The sequence below is a fragment of the Chelonia mydas genome, chromosome 9 (assembly GCF_015237465.2).
Source record: "Chelonia mydas isolate rCheMyd1 chromosome 9, rCheMyd1.pri.v2, whole genome shotgun sequence".
NCBI classification, from domain to species: Eukaryota; Metazoa; Chordata; order Testudines; family Cheloniidae; genus Chelonia; species Chelonia mydas.
In genome coordinates this window covers 8,510,624-8,530,071 of record NC_057855.1, presented here as the reverse complement: position 1 = coordinate 8,530,071, position 19,448 = coordinate 8,510,624, and the positions used below count along the sequence as shown (strand labels likewise).

At 54.3% G+C, this 19,448-nt stretch overlaps 1 protein-coding gene across 2 annotated transcripts in view; it reads left to right on the top strand.

Annotated features, from left to right (window-relative positions):
* EPHB3 (EPH receptor B3) overlaps window positions 1–19,323 on the top strand; it is a 45,878-nt gene extending 26,555 nt beyond the window's left edge. Inside the window, exons 4-16 of one of the 2 annotated variants that reach the window (XM_037908915.2) lie at window positions 10,865–11,020; window positions 11,313–11,648; window positions 12,386–12,510; window positions 12,668–12,836; window positions 12,926–13,031; window positions 13,912–13,964; window positions 14,229–14,351; window positions 14,441–14,688; window positions 15,166–15,381; window positions 15,489–15,638; window positions 15,747–15,940; window positions 16,194–16,349; window positions 16,947–19,323. In XM_037908915.2, coding sequence (XP_037764843.2) covers window positions 10,865–11,020; window positions 11,313–11,648; window positions 12,386–12,510; window positions 12,668–12,836; window positions 12,926–13,031; window positions 13,912–13,964; window positions 14,229–14,351; window positions 14,441–14,688; window positions 15,166–15,381; window positions 15,489–15,638; window positions 15,747–15,940; window positions 16,194–16,349; window positions 16,947–17,055 — 2,141 coding nt within the window. In that variant the 3' untranslated portion in view covers window positions 17,056–19,323. Of the gene's footprint in view, window positions 1–10,864; window positions 11,021–11,312; window positions 11,649–12,385; window positions 12,511–12,667; window positions 12,837–12,925; window positions 13,032–13,911; window positions 13,965–14,228; window positions 14,352–14,440; window positions 14,689–15,165; window positions 15,382–15,473; window positions 15,639–15,746; window positions 15,941–16,193; window positions 16,350–16,946 lie in introns of both variants that reach the window. The other variant, XM_037908914.2, reaches the window with a different exon arrangement.
* The last annotated feature ends 125 nt before the right edge of the window (window positions 19,324–19,448 follow it).

Here is a 19,448-nt window from a genome sequence, read left to right as displayed (position 1 = left end):
GGCACTGTGTCAGACGCTTGTCTTCGAGGGATCGACACAGAATGCGTGGTATCTTTGCTTCTGACATTCCCCCCCCCCCCAACAAACCAACCAACCAAACAAACAAAACCCTCTTGTAGGGGACAGTTTATCCAGATTCCTTCATGCCTGGTGTCCATCACATCAGACTGATGGGATCTCTAGAGATGTCTGTTTGAAGTCTCATTGGCAACACACCCCTTCCCCATGACTTTCAACGTACCTGCTCACATGATCATCTGAGACAAGATTGGAGGCAATATATTCAAAGTAATCCACTGCCTAGAAAGCAGCCCAGCTTCCCTGATTTCTGTGCACATAAAATCAGAGCTATCGTATTACAGGAACAATGGGCTTTGTGTACATTTCCTTCTCTTTTGTTAGACTAGAGAAATGGTTGCATAGTTCAATAATATGTGAATGTCTAATCGCTTAAATGCCAAGAGAGAGCACGCCCAGAGCATGCGTGCTATGCTGTTCTCACTCCTGAATTTATTCCTCAACCAGCTCTCTTCCAAACTCAGCAAAGCACGTGTTCCTTCAAAGCCTGTGTACTAAATTTGAGCTTTTTCAAGGGATGCCGTTGGGTCAAATTGGGGCCAAAGTCTGGACTTCGTAGAAGCAAACTTTTTGCAACCAATGACTAATGGATATGTTACCATGACTTTTTAAAAAACTGCCTACTAATCATAACATTTGCCAATTATTTTCAGCCCCACGTTGCAACACTGAGTTACTGCATGAAAACCAGGAAGTGAAACTAATTATTTAGATAATTAAAAGAAGAGGTGACAGATTCCAAGGCAGCAAGAGAAGTAAGCTAGAATTTTAAAAATCTGTTACTTGCAACATAGTTAAGGAAATCTGACTCTTAAATATTATTTCTGACCCATCAGTGCCCTTTAAATTCATATTCTTGTGATTTGAGTAAAAAAATAAAATTAAATTCTCCTTTTTAGATTTGGTTTTACACTTTATTTGGGCATCATTCAAACACCCAAAGGCTTTTTCTAGATTACTCCAGCCTGTACCCCCTGCAACACACCACTTTTGGACTGAACCAGCATGAGAGAGTTCAGCCCAAAGGATAATTTTTCTTGAAATGAAGTGCCTTGAAAATAGAGGTTTAGAATGAGCGTGGTCACCTGAGCCGCAGCTGGAACGGTGCTACTGTGACGCTAATCCATCTGTGGGCACTTATGAAAGAGTAATGTGCGTGAACCGCGCAGGTTCATGAAGCACAGATTGTCCCAGGCAAACCTGATTGCGGCCTTTAACAAAATGACAGGGTTGCCGGACAAAGGGATGTGATGGGTTTAATTTATCTAGACTCGTGAGGCTTTTGCTTTCGTCCTGCAGGGGAAAGGAATAGAGAAATTGGAAAGACGCTGTCTGGGTTAGAATACTGTAATGTGGATAGAAAACTGTCTCAGCCCTTAAACGGCATAATTCGAGGTTATTATCCACCCCTAAGAAGGAGCAGAGAGTCCTACAGGAGTTGGTGCTGGGGTGGAGAGTAACAGCTGGTCTAATGATCTGGACAGTAAAGTACCCTGTACCATGCAGTTTTGAATTTTCATGCTGTCGGGACAACCCTCCCTCATCCCTGCAGAGGGAGGGGACCTCAGAATATCGAGTTCAATGTGTACCGGGGCGGGGGGGGGAGATTCCCTTCTCCTTGCCCACAGCCAGTGCGGTAATCACAGGCCCTGTACATGGTGAGTCATGGTGTGTGCTGTTGGGATGATTTATTTCAGTGTGTTTTAGCTCCCTCCCATGACCCTTATTCACTGGGGTGGGGCTTTGTTTTTGAAAGAGAAGCTTTCTGCAACCAGACCACCTGGTATTGTCATTCTGTCTGACTCCAGAGGCTAAGCACGGTTGGGCTGAGTCAATACTTGGATGGCAGAGATCTCTACCGAAAACCCCGGGTGCTGCAGGAAGTGGTGTTTTGGCAGGTGGCCCTCTGAGCTGGTGCTCCCCTTGATGCAATAGGTGCTGTGTATCTGGAGGAGTTGTTGACTTGCAGGCCAGATGCGAAACCGAAATCCTAACTTCTTGTGGTGTCATCCTGTGGCAGCGTCATCCCTGGAGTCCTGGCGAAAGTCCAGAGTGAGGAACTACTTTCTGCCAGCCTGTCCCCCTCCCTGAGTTCTAGTAGCTTGATTTTTTTATTATTATTATTTTTAGACAGGGATTCTGCTTCACTTCCTCTCCTGCTTCCAGTTGTGCTGTGACTGTTAAATGGCTGCCACGTTCCCCCTAGAGGTGGCTGCATCTCGGTTCTGACAGACGTGATCTGTGTGTCAGGAGTCTTCTGGGGATCCTTCAGCCTGAAAAGCACTTACAGAAATGTCAGCTCCTGTCGGGAGGGTCAGGGGATGCTGGCTCTTTAGCCCAAGCTGTAAAGACGCATGCTTCCATCCTTGGAGAGCTCTGGTTCAATCCCTGGGGCACTGGCCCAGACTGTGGTTGTCACATGCAGTTTCTCACAGAGAAAGGACAGTTCAGTGGCTAGGGTGCTAACTGGGGACATGGGAGACCTGAGTTCATGTCCCTGCTCTGCCACAGATTTTCTATTTTCTTATGCGAGTTCACGTAGCCTCACTGTGCCTCCGTTCCCCCATCTGTACAGTGGGGATGGTAGCCATGCCCTGCCTCATGGGTGCCAACAGGATAAATACAATGGGGAGAATGGATCCTACAGTGACGGAGCCATGTAATAAGTAGCTTGGATAGGGAAGCAAGAACCCCAGAAGGATGAGTCTGCTTCTCTCACTGCCAGCTCTTTTCCAGGCTCTGGAGGCCGTAGAGTAAAGCAAACCTGCTGCACTCCTGTATCGGGATGGGAGCATGACTCTGCTAGAGCCCGTACTTCTCTGCTCCTCCCCGGGCCTGCTGGCCTGAAACTTGTTGAGGAGGTGATGCTATGAGTCAAATCGGTTACTAATTGTCTCACACTCAAGTGCCTTTCATCCCAAAGTACTTAATAAGCAAAATAAATAAGTGATGACAATGCATTTACTGCTGTCTAACCAGGGGCTTGGCTATTGCATTTTCAGCTTGGAAAAGAGACGACTAAGGGGGGATATGATTGAGGTCTATAAAATCATGACTGGTGTGGAGAAAGTAAACAAGGAAGTGTTATTTACGCCTCCTCATAACACAAGAGCGTGGGGTCACCCAATGAAATTAACAGGCAGCAGGTTTAAAACAACAAAAGGAAGTATTTCTTCCCACAATGCACAGTGAACCTGTGGAACTCTTTGCCAGAGGATGTTGTCAAGGCCAAGACTATCAGAAGGTTCAGAAAAGAGCTAGATAAATTCATGGAGGGTAGGTCCATCAATGGCTCTTAGCCAGGATGGGCAGGGATGGTGTCCCTAGCTTCTGTTTGCCAGAATCTAGGAATGGGCGACAGGGGATGGATCACTTGATGATTACCTGTTCTGTCCAGTCTCTCTGGGGCATCTGGTACTGGCCACTGTCAGCAAACAGGATATTGGGCTAGATGGACCTTTGGTCTGACCCAATATGGCCGTTCATATGCATTGGACATTAATAAAAGAGGGAATGGGGCTTGGAAGGAAGTACGTTCTTCCACCATAAGTACAGACCCAGGCTAACCAGTTCAGACCCAGGACAGTGGGTGCTGGTACAAACCAGATACAAAAATCACTTTTCTCTCGACTGAAATGCAGCTGCTTCTGGGCCCTCAGCAATGCTGCACACCGTTTAGAACAGGAAGCAAAGAATGCCATGTCCCCTCAAGCATGCAGGAGGCTGTCGGGAGGCGGGGTACTGTCCAACTTGGGATCTAGCCAGAACTCCGCAGCTTCATCGCCTCAATAAAGCTGTACTTGCAGCATCAGGGTTTCCTGCCTTGTGAAAACTAAGGGAGTTTCTCCTGTTGTCTCAGTTTGGGATTTTCTGTCCCCCTTGCGGACTCAGGCTTCTCTTGCCATAGGTCAAGTGTACATGGCAGCTATTTCAGCCTGACGTGTCCAAGGGACTTCAGTTATTCCTCATCCCTTCGTAGTATGGTTCCTTAAATCTGAACTTGTATCCACCGGTTTGTAACCGTAACGGGACATGAGCCTGGCTATCTAAACACACAGAGGCTTCTTTGGGTGTCTGCTGTCTCCATTTTTCGCTAAAGTGTGGTTTGGTAGTGGCCGTGGAATTGGCGAGGTGAGTGCGAGCTGCAGACCCTCCCTCTGGACTTTCCATCAAGAAAAAGTGTACATGGCAGACACCATCCCCATTCGTGGCTAGTGGTGGTCCTGGATTTTCATCTGAGCCCGTCCACATACCAGTATCTCCTGATTTGTAGGGCAAAGCCAGGGTAAAGTCTAAATGGTAAAACTCTAAATCTACCAGGCCGTTAGGGGACCCAAAGACCTGGTGACTTCAGCTCAGAAAGTAGCACAATGGATTGAGCGCTATAAATCGGTGTGGTATGACCTAGCTCAGGGGTGGGCAAACTACAGCCCAGCGGCCGCGTCCAGCCCCTCAGACATTTTAATCTGGCCCTCGAGCTCCGGCCAGGGAGTGGGGTCCGGGGCTCCGCATGGCTCCCGGAAGCAGCAGCATGTCCCCCCTTAACCTCTTACACATAGGGGTAGCCAGGGGGCTCCGCACATTTCCCCCGCAGCTCCCACTGGCCAGCTACCACGGCCAGTGGGAGCTGCAGGGGCAGCGCCTGCGGACGGGGCAGCATGGAGAGTCACCTGGCCATGCCTTCGCATAGGAGCCGGAGGGAGGACATGCTGCTGCTTCCGGGAGCCGCTTGAGGTAAGCGCAGCCCGGAGCTTGCATCCCTGACCCCCTCCTGCACCCAACCCCCTGCCCCAGCCCTGATCCCCCTCCCGCCCTCCAAACCCCTCGGTCCCAGCCCAGAGCACCATCCTGCACCCCCAACCCCGCATCCCCAGCCCCACCCCAAACCTGCACCCCCAGCCGAAGCCCTCTCCCCCTTCCACACCCCAGCCTCCAATTTTGTGAGCATTCATGGCCCATCATACAATTTCCATACCCAGATGTGGCCCTCGGGCCAAAAAGTTTGCCCACCCCTGACTTAGCTGGAACCTCCACGTCTAAAGGACTTGGAGCCCAGTCACATGGAGGGATAGCAGCTTCTGCAGCCTGCCTGCATAATGTCTCTGTAAGAGTGTGAACCAGCCTCCTGGTAGGCTTAAAAGCATTTGCTTTGCTGAGTCTAGATTGGATTTCCAAATCAGAGTAATGCATAAGGCTCTTAATCAGTAGCACTAGGCTTTTTCCTGAGGGTTTCTGCTGCTTAATTGTCTCTTAGGGTGGGGAACTGCAAAGACAGTGCAGTGAAGGAGAAAGAAAGGTTGCGCACTCACTAGTAAGTATTGCTTTTGTAGATCCGCACTGACCTGCCCTCCTTCCCTCTGCAGTAGAGTTTTCAGTGGTGTTTCCAAGGGAGGGAGAGGAGCTAAGCAGTGGCTAGGTGTTGGTGTCCCATACCCTGGTGTTCTAGCCCCTAACAGCTTTTCTGCTTTGCCTGGTGGTGTGTGTGGCAGAGCATGCGGCCCCTCCAGGGAGGGTCTGTAGAGACAATACGCTTGGGGAACCATTGCAGTAAGTAGCTTTCCTTCCAGTGACGTAACTACCGGCTGAGGCCATGTCTACGCTGCCAGCTTTGGTCAACTCATGTTACGTCAGCATAAACCTACTGCCCTTCGTAGATCGCTTGTGCGTGTGCATGCTCGACTCCTTGCATGTGCTCACCAGGAATACTTGTGTTAGTGCACCATGCAGTACACCACAAGGAGGTATCACCGCATGCAACTTGCCGTTGTCCAGTGCACTGTCTTTTGGGAAAATTTGGCAATGCCTCGTGGGGCAGAAATGAGTCACACAGGCGTGACTGGGAGCAAAGGGTCAAGGTCCCATCAGGTAACTTTCTCCATCCAGTAACGCCACCCATATCCCATAATTTTTGTGCCTTTTATTAAAATCCCACAAAGCCATACGGTGCTCCTTGCTGTCCGCCGCTTCTGACAGAAGCATGGAGTCTGCCCAGTTCTGCATTGCTTTCATGAGCATTGCAAACGCAGGGTACACGATCCTCCGGTATTTGCAGAGCTGCACGAAGAACCACAGCAGCGGGGGACAAGGTGACTGCTGGGGGTCATAGTGGACCACAAGCTAAATCTGAGTCAACAGTGTAACACTGTTGCAAAAAAAAAAAAGCGAACATCATTCTGGGACATATTAGCAGGAGTGTTGTAAGCAAGCCATGAGAAGTAATTCTTCCACTCTGCACTGATTGGGCCTCAACTAGAGTATTTTGTCTGGTTCTGGGTGCCACGTTTCAGGAAGGATGTGGACAAATTAGAGAAAGTCCAGAGAACAGCAACACAAATGATTAACTGTCTAGAAAACGTGACTTTTGAGGGAAGATTGAAAAAAAATGGGTTTGTTTAGTCTGGAGAAGAGAAGACTGAGAGGGGACAGAAGTTTTCAAGTACATAAAAGGTTGTTGCAAGGAGGAGGGAGATAAATTGTTCTCCTCAACCTTTGAGGACAGGACAAGAAGCAATGGACTTAAATTGCAGAAAGGGAGGTTTAGGTTGGACATTAGGAAAAAATTCCTAACTGTCAGGGTGGTTAAGCTCTGGAATAAATTGCCAAGGGAGGTTATGAAATCTCCATCATTGGAGATTTTTAAGAGCAGGTCAGACAAACACCTGTCAGGGATGGTCCGGCTATGCAGAGCCGTGACTCTTGGCAACGTGCAGGACACAGTGGGTGGATTTGCAGCAGTGTGGTTCCCAAACTGCAGTGGAGTGATAGATGACACACTTCTCCCTATGTTAGCACCAACCCACCTTGCCACAGAGTACATCCAACAGAAAGCGCTACTTTTCTCTGGTTAGTGGATCACGGGGGATGCTTCCCTGACATCAGTGTTGACGATGTTGAAATGCCACCTTGTCAGCACCAAAGAAAGAGGCAACTGTCAGCTCAGCCAGCGCAGAGTGACTGTTGAATGTGCTTTTGGTCGATGGAAGGGATGCGGGTGCTGTTTACTCACAAGATTGGACCCCAATATATCCCAATGGTTATAGCTGCCTGCTGTGTCCTGCATAATATCTGTGAAGCAAAGGGAGAAAAGTTGGCTCTGGGGTGGAGGGCAAAGGTGGAGCAGCTCTGTGCTGAGTGGGAACAGCCAGACACAAGGGCTATTGGAAGAGCTCAACAAGGAGCTTTGTGGTTGAGGGAGGCCTTGAAAGAGCGCTTTAACAGTCAGCCGCAGTAATGGGATGTGATGGACTGTGCTGTATCTGGCTCTGGAGCTTTGGGGGCTGTTAGGAATTGGGTGCTGCTTGATGTGCATCTGCGAATATCGCACTGGCTGTTAATGTAGCTCTTAGTCTCGGGGTGCTTGCTGTACATTTACAATTATTACCCTTGTTAGGCCCTGATCCTGTGAGTTCGGTCGCCTTGTACAATAACAAGTAGTGGGCACTTTCAGTAGCGCTAGGCATTCGGCGGCATATATTGTGAAGTAACAAAGATGAATTGTTTCCCAAAAATAGATGTTTTTATTGGATACCAACAACAGTGGGGGGTGACCCAATATGCAATTAAAAAACAGTACAACAAACACTTCTGTTCCGTTAGTTTATTTCAGAGCTTAACAAAGGGAAGAAACATTCATGTCCAATTCAGTGCATTGTGGCTACACATGGACTGACTTGCAAGAGCCACAGTTGCTGTAGGTGAAGCTGGGGTTGTCCTTACTGTCCCGGGTGTGGAGTGGTTCGGGTAGAGGTGCAGGCCCTGATGTCATGTGGAGTATTGGTTAGTGTAGGGAGTTCTCAATGGAAAACTCCGTTTTGTCTGCGAGCCTGTGATTGTTGGACCTGTAGGTCTACAAGACTCTGCAGCATTTGTGAGGCACAAAGTGGGGTGATTTGAAGACCAAGAGAGGGAGACAGTGGCTCTGGATCTGAATCTCTGCGCTCATGAGACCCTACTACAGCATCAAGGGTCAATGGTTGTGGTGCTGGGCCGTCTTTCTTCGGCAGCAGCAATGAGGATGAAGGTGCAATGTGGCGTGAACTTAGGAAAGACGTTGGTATTAGTTCCCAGGTGTCTGCTTTGTGCTGATGGCTGCTGAAAGAAATTAGTGTCTGTAGTAAATCTGGAGGATTGGATGGGCAAGTGTATAAAAACAAGCCATTGTGTGATTACGAAATGCCCCACACCCTGTGTGCAAGGCTGCAGTTCCCAGCTGTAAAACTTCCCACTGTGGGTGGTAGGAAATGCCTCGTAAACGGAAACTGCTTTTGCCTCCCCAGAGATGGAGCAGTTCAGTCTTCTCATCTTGTGGGTGATGCATTGTAGCAGGCCTAGAGCAGGAGGCTCCTCTGCTGAGATGGAGCTGCCGGAGATGAACAGTGATAGCTGAAGGCAGTTTGACACCTCGGGGTGAGCGGGTGGATGGGAAGAGAGGTACGGTTCTGAACATGTCTTCTGTGGAGAGGGGAGGGCTCTCTGGTTAGAGAGGGGCGGGAGGGGAGGGGAGGGTATCTCTGAGCTCCTGGGAAGCCCATGGCTATTGAGGGACACATTTGTGGCTCAGTGATGGGTAACTGACATGCTCCATGAGCTATGATGCCAGTGCATAGCAGGGGGCTGTCTGCAGAGATTTTCAGCTGTAACTATGAATTTCCAGCATTTCAGTGGGCTGAGGTTGAACTTATTTTGTGGCCTTGTTAGTGCTGTTGATATTTGGTAGCTCAGGAAGGGTCCTGGAGAGAGACCTGCCTTCTCATGGGACAGGATCAGCCACACTGCAGGGGTGAATGAGACGGTGTGAGACCTGGGTTAGTTAGTTTCATGGCACTTCGCCACCGCTGGGCTCCTTCGGGTTCAAGTGCTGGGTTCGTCTTTTCACAGAGCCCTTGTTAGGGCTAAACGCTCCATTGTTCAAACCAGGCCTGGGATCCAGGCCTCTTGCTCAGTGAGGGGCTGTGATGAGAATCGGGAGGGTTTTCAGATGTAGGCAGCCTAGCAGAGGCAGCTGTTTAGCAAAGCGTCTCGGAGAACGGCTTAACCTTACTTGACAAACGACTTTAAACTGGCTGGGGAATGACACTGTCATGGGGCCTGAAAACTGGCAGGGCTGGGGATGGGCCACTGGAGTCGATGCGGAGTCCTGTCCAAACAGCTCAGTTCTTCTGGAAGAGGGGTGAACAGTATGTCAAATGTGCAGTGGGCGCTGAACTTCAGGGGGTGAGGAAAACCAGCAGGAACAGAGAACTAATGACCTGGCCACTGAAGTGCCTGGGACTGTCCTGGGGGTCACGCTGGGCAAACGGAACAGCTGGCACGGACGGGGTGTCATAATTTTGAGATGCAGACTGACTGGGGAAGGAGGCATTTGGAAAGCAGCAAAGGCTGAGAGGGCAGTCCCGGGGGGACAGCTGCAGGGGAGGTGCCTGGCCTTGGGGCTGCGCGTGCAGCGGCTTCGGGACACAGCGCAAGGGGGGGGCAGGGGTCCTCCTCTGTCCTGCTGAAGTGAGACTGTGCCTGGAACTGTGATCGCTTCTGGGCACCGTCATGCCCTGCAGGGATTCGGGGACAGTCAGCAGAACAGAGCGAAGAGCTGGAAGGAAAGATTGAAAACACAGCTGGGCAAAGCACCGCCGAATGCCTGTGTGTTTGAAGGGGCTAAGTGCCAAGGAGGGAGAGGCTGTCCAGTTCAGTACAAGGGGCTAGAACTAGGGCTAATGGGAAGAGAATGAGAGGGGAAGCTTGGGCTGACTGTCAGTGAGATATATCCATCTGCGACATGGATTCCCAAGGGACAGGAGAAAGCAATGGCGGACATGCTCTAGGGGCCAGTCTTACCCTGACCCAGGAGATGAACTAGAGGGGACCCTAGATATCTCTGCCATCTTTGACTTCCAGTGTAGGATTGTTCCCCTATACCCTTCCTGGGGGCTCTGTTCAGTTGAGATTTACTCCACTTTCCTGGAAGGCCAGTAACTCCTGGTTAGGTGGTCTTCCTCTTTGGTGTTTCAGAGGTGTTGATGTTTGTAGGAAGGTGCCCTTTGTCCATGCCTGGAGGCATCTTCAGCCCAGGGTGCTACTCTAAGCCCAGAAGAGTTCAGCTGAGCTGGGCTAGTGACAATCACTCGTCTGTGCCAGCCAGCAAGCCCCTTGCGTCCAGCTCAGGTGCGCTTGGCATGTTTCCCATCACAAACCAGTTCCTAGAGAGCTGGCCGTGCTGAGTGCTGGATTAGAAGACTCTGCTTTGAATCCCCGGGCCCAGAGCGCAGTGACGGGCAGAGTCACCAGGTTTGGGCTGGGGTCGCCAAGAGGGATGGCGATGTTGGGGCGGGATCTGTTGGTAGCTCCATATTAGGGCTTGGATTGGTTTCTGCAGTGAACGTCCGGGGCTGGAGAGCCGAGGAGGAAAGTTCTGGGCTCCTTCCCAGCAGTCAGTCCAGTCCCTTGGGTCAGCGCTCTGTTCAGAAGGAATCTGAGGTGAATCACTCTTTCTCCAGTGTCTCCTGCTGAGGCGGGCGCCTGGCATCCTGGCCTTTTGGGCTCTGGAGAACATCACTGGGAAAGATTTACAGCCTCGATTGCTGTAACTCTGAACCCCACTGCTGCTCCGAGGGAGTCTCCCAGGCTGAGGGGACATCTTCGAGTTGTCCTGTCAGGGCAGGTGGGCTGGGAGCTTCCGGGTTTCCGCAGCTTTTCCCGCACTCTCCGTGCAGGGCTAATGACCCAGGCCAGGGGTTCTGTCCGGGAGCGTTACTAACAAAGTTCATTTTTCCCTTCTGTCCCCTTTGTGCAGCCTGTGGTCCTGGGACCTTCAAATCGAAGCAAGGGGAAGGTCTCTGCTCACCCTGCCCCCCCAATAGCCGGACGAGCTCTGGGGCAGCAACGCTTTGCACCTGTCGGAACGGCTACTTCCGGGCAGATGCAGACTCTGCAGACAGTGCTTGCACGAGTAAGTCTGTCCCTGTGTACCGGATGTCTTGGATCACTCAGACCCTGACCTTGGGGGACAGGATCGGGGTCCCAGTCTGCAGCAGTGTGGTTTGAATTCTCCTCTGCTGGGGGAGTGGGGTGTCCTGGATAACCGTCTCGCTGTAAAGGATGAACAGCCAGATCGAGAGGCAGTGAATCCAGTCCTGAGAGCTGCAGGTCCAAAGGGCCACCTCCTCACAAATCCGGGTGTGGGCTGGGTTTGGGGGCTCCTCGGGGCACTCTCCGCTCTGACGTGAGTGTCTCATCCGCAGGCATCCCATCCTCTCCTCTCAACGTCATCTCCAACGTGAACGAGACATCGCTGGCGCTGGAGTGGAGCGAGCCCCGGGACTCGGGGGGCCGGGACGACCTGCTGTACAACGTCATCTGCAAGAAGTGCAGCGTGGAGCGCCGGGTGTGCACACGCTGCGACGACAACGTGGAGTTCGTGCCCCGCCAGCTCGGCCTGACGGACCGGCACATCTACATCAGCAACCTGATGGCGCACACCCAGTACACCTTCGAGATCCAGGCTGTGAACGGCGTGTCCAACAAGAGCCCCCACTCCCCACAGTTCGCCTCCGTCAACATCACCACCAACCAGGCGGGTCAGTACAGACAGCTGCAGGCTGGAGCCGCTGCTGCCCGGGGAGAGGGTGCATCTCTGCTCTAGTCCTGTAATATCCCCAGTAACCAGAGCAGGGTTTCCTGCTGAAAGTCTCTCTGAGGCCATTGTCCTTTGTTCACGCCCTTTGTGCAGTGTTGCTGGCTCTAAGCTCCTGCATCTAATCCCCTGGGTGACTATTTCTCTCTGTTTTTAAATCAGTGTCCCTGGAAGGAATGAGATCAGAACTCCGGCAAACAAAGATGGGGGGCTGAGCTAGTGGATGCTCCTAGCTCTCTAATCCTGGCTCCAGAGACTCCCGGCTTGCAGGGGCAGATGGGCTTTCTCCCTTGTGGGCCTGGCTAAGATCAGGACCCTCCCAAACCTTCAGAGCATGCGGTGCGCTCTCTGCTTTCCCTCTCCACCTTCCCCTGCATCGGGCTCCGCTCCAATGCACTGGAAACCTACTGCTGTCACTCACTGAGCGGAATTCGTGGGCATCATCCCTGAGGCGGAGGAGGGTACCATGGAGAGCAGGAGGAGTGTGATCTTGGTCTCATCAGCAGTTGGTGGGATCTTTGCCCCGTTGGTTTAGTCTTAGCCGTAGAAGACGGATGTGGGTTGGGGGACGTTGTGGGGGGTCCCAGGGGATGAATTCAGTGACTGGCGACATGTTTCCCCTGGCACGGGGCTGCAAATGCTGCGGCTTAACCTGGCCCATCCCTTCCTTCTGTTTTGCAGCCCCCTCGGCCGTTCCCAGAATTCAGCTGCACGGCAGTACTGGCAGCAGCATGATGCTGTCGTGGACGCCCCCAGAGAGACCCAACGGGATCATCCTGGACTATGAAATCAAGTACTTTGAGAAGGTAAAGCAGAGCCCAGGCCACCCGCTCCCCAGCCCTGCTGCCTGCAGGACGTGCATGGGTGGGTAATGGTGATAGAGGTAACCCCGGTGCAGGGGGTAGGATGGCGGTTGGGGTTGTGACAACTGCTGTAAGTGACCCTGATCTTCCTGCCCCACAGCAGGGCCAGAGTGACGGCATCGCGAACACCGTCACCAGCCAGCAGAACACGGTGCGGCTGGATGGGCTGACGGCCAACTCCATGTATGTAGTGCAGGTTCGGGCCCGCACTGTGGCCGGCTATGGCCAGTACAGCCTTCCCGTGGAGTTCCAGACACCTGCAGAAGACGGTATGTGCTGGGACTGGAACCCCTTCCTGCTCCCATCCCACGCCCCGGCTCAGCCCCTATTTCTGATCAGCCTCCTGTGTCTCCCACAGGCTCCAGCGGGAAGAGCTTCCAGGAGCTGCCCCTGATCGTGGGTTCGGCCACTGCAGGCCTGGTCTTTGTCATCGCTGTGGTGGTGATTGCTATTGTCTGCTTCAGGTACCAGCTCTGGAGGCGAAAGGGTGTGAGCCCCAGGCTAGGAGTCCCACAGGGCCTCGTCCCCGTTGCAGTGTTTGGGGTATCCCTCAGACTGTCTGTGATTTAAGGCAAATACCCATCTGCATGCCGGGTTCTGGAGTGAGGGGGCCAGGCCTTCCAGACCCGGGGCCGCTCCACCACGGAGTGCAGTGTCCGCATGGGGTTCTAGCAGAACCCTTCCCACTGCACTAGAATAACCATCGCTCCAGGCCCGTCAGGCTCCATTGTCCTCTGCATGTGGTGCTAGATGGGTGTTAAGCCGGCAGGGGAGGATGCTCTGTCGAGGAACATCAGCCGAGCAGGTGCCCCTCCCAAACCTCATTGCTCCCACCTGGCTTCCCTGGGCAGCAGGTCTGCGCCCGTGGAGCGTGGCAGTGAGTGTTCCTCCTCACGGCTTTGTTCTTCAGCAGTTAGAGGCCATCGGATGCAAACTGTGTTGTACGCGACTAGCAACCCGCCCCCAACCTGAGCCAGCCTTCAGCCTACCTCTACCACTGCAGCCCTCATTGGGCCTTCAGGTGGAGCCGGCTTCATGACACGCCCTGTGCCCCTGTGAGATCTCGCCCTGCCCGCTGCAAACCGTGCAGGGTCTCTGAGCCAGTGTGAATCAGGGCAGCCAAGCCCAGAGCAAATGTCCCCTCCAGCAGTTCATGCCTATGTCCCTGCTTCTAGGCTGAGGGTGACGATACAGGGAGAAGGGGAGGAAAGGCGCTGACCTTGACACCGTGCAGTGCCGGAGCGGGGCATCTGCTCCGCTGCTGGCTTGCGGACTTACCTGTGGCCCCCTCGGCACGCAGCAGGCATGGACTGTCCTGAAATGGCTCTTGTCTCCTTTGGGCAGGAAGCAGCGGAGCGGTACGGACTCGGAGTACACGGAGAAGCTGCAACAATACAGTGAGTGTGACCCCAGGCCCTAGTGCATGCTCCTGCCCCCGAGCCCTGCGTGCTGCAACAGTACGGGGGTGTGACCCGGCCCTTGCACCCCCGCGTGTGCAGGGCAGCGAGACTGGGATGATTTCCTTAGTTGTGGGGGCTTTGTGTCTGGTGCTAGAGTTCCTGGCCTGGGCCCCAGGATGTCCTATGACGCTGTGGGTTGGGCTGAGGGGTGTTGCTGGGACTGCGCCCTCCCACTGGGCCTGACTTGCTCTGCTCTCGCAGTCACTCCTGGGATGAAGGTTTACATCGACCCTTTCACCTACGAGGACCCCAACGAGGCGGTCCGGGAGTTTGCCAAAGAGATCGACATCTCCTGCGTCAAGATCGAGGAGGTGATTGGAGCAGGCAAGTCACCTGACCGGGCGCGGCTCGTGTGGCAGGGCTGCTAGGGAGTTCTCGCTGTCCGTAACCGCTCCGCTGTTCTTCCCCTGCAGGGGAGTTCGGGGAGGTCTGCCGGGGCCGCCTGAAGCTGCCGGGCCGGCGGGAGATCTTTGTGGCCATCAAGACCCTGAAAGTGGGTTACACGGAGCGACAGCGGCGGGATTTCCTGAGCGAGGCCAGCATCATGGGGCAGTTTGACCATCCCAACATCATCCACCTGGAGGGCGTGGTGACCAAGAGCCGGCCAGTCATGATCGTCACGGAGTTCATGGAGAACTGCGCCCTGGACTCCTTCCTCCGGGTGAGGCCTGCTGCGGTGTGGGGCAGGCTGTGCCCCAGGGGTGTGGGAGGACAGGAGGCTGGGATGGAATCGCTCCCCTTCCTCTCTCTCTCTGGCTGGGCAGCCCTCTGCTGTGCACTCGCCGCTCCCGTCCCGTTCGGCTCTCACATGCCTTTGCTTCTCTGCGTTTCACACTGATGCCCCCAGGGTTCGAACGTTGGGATGGGGAGGAGGGGCCCTCTTGGAGGAGCACGGTGGGCGGGAGGTAGGTGGCACCTTATGAAGAAAGTAATAGTGTGTTAGGGGTCCCCCCCCACATATACACTTCCCTTTCCTGCGGTGGGGGTGTTAGAGGCTCAGCTAGCCAGAACCTCTAAGCAGGTTCATTCTCCCATTCTAGGGGGAGATCAGAACCCCTCCCCAAGCCCCCTGTGGAAGCAGGGAACGAAGGGCTCACCTTTGGGACCCCTCTGACCTCTCCCCAATGTCTGCCGGCAGCTGAATGACGGGCAGTTCACGGTGATCCAGCTGGTGGGGATGCTGCGCGGCATCGCGGCCGGCATGAAGTACCTGGCGGAGATGAACTACGTGCACCGCGACCTGGCCGCCCGCAACATCCTCGTCAACAGCAACCTGGTGTGCAAGGTGTCGGACTTCGGGCTCTCGCGCTTCTTGGAGGACGACCCCGCCGACCCCACCTACACCAGCTCGCTGGTATGTGAGATTCTTGTCGGCACCCTCTGCCCGGCCGCAGAGGGCAGGGCCGCGGGGGCGCCCTGAGGTAGACACTAAATAATGGAATTAAGCGTCTCTCCCCACAGGGTGGTAAGATCCCGATCCGGTGGACGGCTCCGGAAGCCATCGCCTACCGCAAGTTCACCTCGGCCAGCGACGTGTGGAGTTACGGGATCGTCATGTGGGAGGTCATGTCCTATGGGGAGCGGCCCTACTGGGACATGTCCAACCAGGATGTAAGTGCGACCACGGGTGGGAGCCTGGCTGCGGTGGCGCCAGGGGGGCTGGCCTCCTGGCTGACTCGCAGCCGCTCTGAGCGCGTGCGTGCCTGTGTGTCTTGGCAGGTGATTAACGCTGTGGAGCAGGATTACCGCTTGCCGCCGCCCATGGACTGCCCCACGGCGCTGCACCAGCTCATGCTGGACTGCTGGGTGCGTGACCGCAACCTACGGCCCAAGTTTGCACAGATAGTGAATACGCTGGACAAGCTCATCCGGAACGCAGCCAGCCTGAAGGTCATCGCCAGCGTCCACTCCGGGTCAGTGCCCTCCCCTCCCTGCTCCGGTAGCGACCCCGCCAGGCCGCTTGTCCCTTTGCAGTGCAGGGAATGCTGGGGAATCTGCTTTGCATGGGCTGGAGCCAGGCATTGGCTGAGCTAGAACCTAGGTGGAGACAGTGCCGGGAAGAACCCCATTATCCACCAGTGCCTGGCCGAGGTCTGTACCTACCCCAGCCCAACAGCACCCTGTGTCCTCCCCGCATTAACTCTGGGCTCGCTCTTATCCCCGCAGCGTGTCTCAGCCACTCCTGGACCGCACCGTGCCGGATTACACAACCTTCACCACCGTGGGCGACTGGCTCGACGCCATCAAAATGGGACGGTACAAGGAGAGCTTTGTCAACGCTGGATTTGCATCCTTCGACCTGGTGGCGCAGATGACAGCGGAGTGAGTGGGGCTGAAGGGGCTGGGAGCTGGGCCTGGTCACAGGGCACTGCTGGGAGGAAGAGCGCTCAGCAGCTCTGAGGGAAGATGCCTCCTGCCTAAGAACAATGAAGTGTGCGCAAGTTTTCCCTCTTGGGCTGGGAAAGCTCTGTGATCAGTGTCCAGCACCTCTGCTCTTAGAATTAAGTAGCTTCTTAGGCCAGGTCTCAGAGCCCGCGCTCCAGCCCTAGGCCAAATGTGTATGTGGCTCGTTTGAGGCCCACGAGCCGGAGTCAATCAACCTAGGCTCTGAGACTCGTTGCAGTGTAGATGTGGCCATGAGAAGTAGGCGCAGATCAGTGCATGGCTGGGGGTGTAGGGGATTCATATGAAGCCGGGACGGGTGCAGACCCTGACTAGATTGTTGTTGTGTCTGGCCAGGAGGCCAAGTGGCATTAAAGGATTTCTGCTGCCGTGTTCTGGGCCCCTCTAAACACAGCTGGGGAATATCTGTCTGCTCCATCAGCCAGTGGTTAATGCTGCAGCGGAAATGCCCCTGCACAGGGCTCTCCAAGGAGAGTGTAGACTTGTTACGAGCTTTGCCTCCTCTTGTCCTTTCAGAGACCTGCTCAGGATAGGGGTGACGCTCGCAGGACATCAAAAGAAGATCCTGAGCAGTATTCAGGACATGCGGCTGCAAATGAACCAGACCCTCCCAGTTCAGGTTTGACCACAGGAAATTCTGGGGCTGGAATGGACTGAGGGAATCTGTCAATAAGATTCTAGTTTGCGGTGCGGCCCGGCTTCCTGTTTTCCCCTTTGCGTGGAGCTTCTCGGCCTCTGACAGTCACACGGGATGGGACGCGCCTCCGTGAATCCAAGGCACTTGGGCCGAGAGGGAGACCAGCCTTGTGTTTGTGTTTGGAACAGAGCCGGCGATGCAGTCTTCATATTGAAGACAGATTATCGGATGAAGACTTCACCCCCTCTTCCTGCCCCATCTCCGCTGCACACAGCGCCGTGGGTTCAGGAGGTGTTCCGCTTCTTGGATTTCCTTAACCCCAAAGTCACAAACATTCTCCTCTCGCTACGCGCCTTTTGGAGACGCTGCGGGCACTTTCCCGAGCTCGTGGCCTAGCGAGGGGGTTGTGGGGATACAAGCATACACAGCAGCTGCCCGACCGTGAAGGGCATGGAGCGGGGTCCAACCTGGCCTTCTCCTGTGCAGCCCCAGACAATCATGTCCCCCTGCTGCCCCCATACAGGGATCTGCACTGGAATGTGTCGGAAGGGGGGGTATCGGTCCGTTTGCCTCTGGACGCCGGAACCTGACCCCAGTGAGATTACTATGCAGGGAGTTGGACACACCAACTCCAGATCTCTCGTCCCTCTTTGTTTTATGGCCGAATCTGGACTGCGGAGAAAGGCCATCAGCGCGAGTTTGCACAGGGACCAGGGGAGCAAAGGCAGCCTTGCTCCTGCTCAGCCAGAGTTCGGAGCGCCGTCAGGGAGGCCAGGCCGAGCTGGCTGCGGAGCCCGGCTTCTCCCCAGTCTCCTGTTTTATGCAGAAGGAGCGGGTCTTGTCAGAGCGCGGCCATCTCCTGACGCACGCTGTGATTGCTGCCAAAAGACTCTCACTTCTGCTGCTTTGACTCTTCCTGGCCGCTCGGCTTGTCCCGAGCGAGGGGGGAGAGTCCCAGCGCAAGCGTGCGTGCGTGTGTGCTGGCCAGCTGGGTGAGGGCACGGGCAGAATAAAGGCAATAAGAATTTTACTTGAGTTTCCTTCGCTCGCTTAGTCTCTGCCGCTGTACAGAACCCAAGAGACATGGAGCACAAGCCCATTCCTTCCTTTGTACAGGCGTAGTGCTCTTCCCCCCCCCCCCTTCTGGAGCACGGGGCATGGTCCTTCCCTGCCCCCAGCCCTGTGCTCCGGCCCCTGGCTGTAAATATCACAGGGAGCTGGCAGAAGGGCTGGCTTCACTAGTATAACCCCCTTCCCTGTCAATCAGGCGTAGCTGTCCTGACACCCGATGCCATGATGGTCATACAGGGTCTTAGCCACTTCCTCAGCTGTGTCCACAAACCCACCAGCTTTTCCCCGCCCTTCCCCCTGCAATGCTTACTAGGGAGCCTTGCCCTGTAGGAGTCCGTAAGGGCAAGGAGAAGGGTACTGTCCCCTGGCCGCATAGGGAGTGGGGTGACCCTGCCTGAGGGCTAGCAGGAAGTGGGGCTTGGGTTTAGGGGTCACACAGGCTTGGCCATGAAGAGCTACATGTAGGGACTATACGGTGCTGGTTTCTAACCCTCTCGGCCTGAACCGAACTGTGCAAAACAAACCTAGAGTCAAAGCCAGGCATGACCAGCCGAGCGGGTGCAGGCAGTGGGCTGGGAGCAGAGCCTCTGTTACCGGTGCCAGGAGCTCTGCCTGGGCCCAACCCCAAATTTGGAGAAACCGCCCAGGCTGGCTGGGCTTGTCTGACTTTCCTGGCTGCTGAGCCAGGCCCCGTTCTATCCTGTCTATTGGCCACTCTTGCTGATAGCCCTTCTAGACAGAAAAGGAGAGAGCTGTTAGAGACCATCTTCCCTCTTCTGCCCCCCTTTGCTCTTTGCTGGAGAACTTCAGTCCTCCAGCGTCCCAGCATTCCCTTGGGACTACTTAGCCCGGCGTAAGGAGGGGACAACTTGGGTGGAGTGCAGCAACTAGCTACGCCCGTGACTCAGCTATAAAATTCATGCCTGATCCTTCACCACCTCTGGGTTTGGAAGGATTCGATGTTTATCGGCAAATGTCAGTGAACTTCGATTTCATCGCGCACACGCAGACCAGTGGAAGAAATATTTCCATGGGTGATCATGGCAATTTACAGATAGATGCTGCTTGAGAACTCATTGGAGTTCGATTTAAGGGTATTGATGGCCTGTATTTTGACATGTGATGTTGACCCCTCCCCCCCCCCTCCATAATTTCACCCAGCTGTGAAAATTTAAATTGATAAGTCAGAAAAAAGCTTCAAAAGAAACCTGGATATTATCAGTCCAAGTGATGACCAAATACAAATCAAAATCTGCCCAGCCTGGCTACCTCCCACATGGGACAGCTGCCAAGATGGCTTCTAGAGAAAC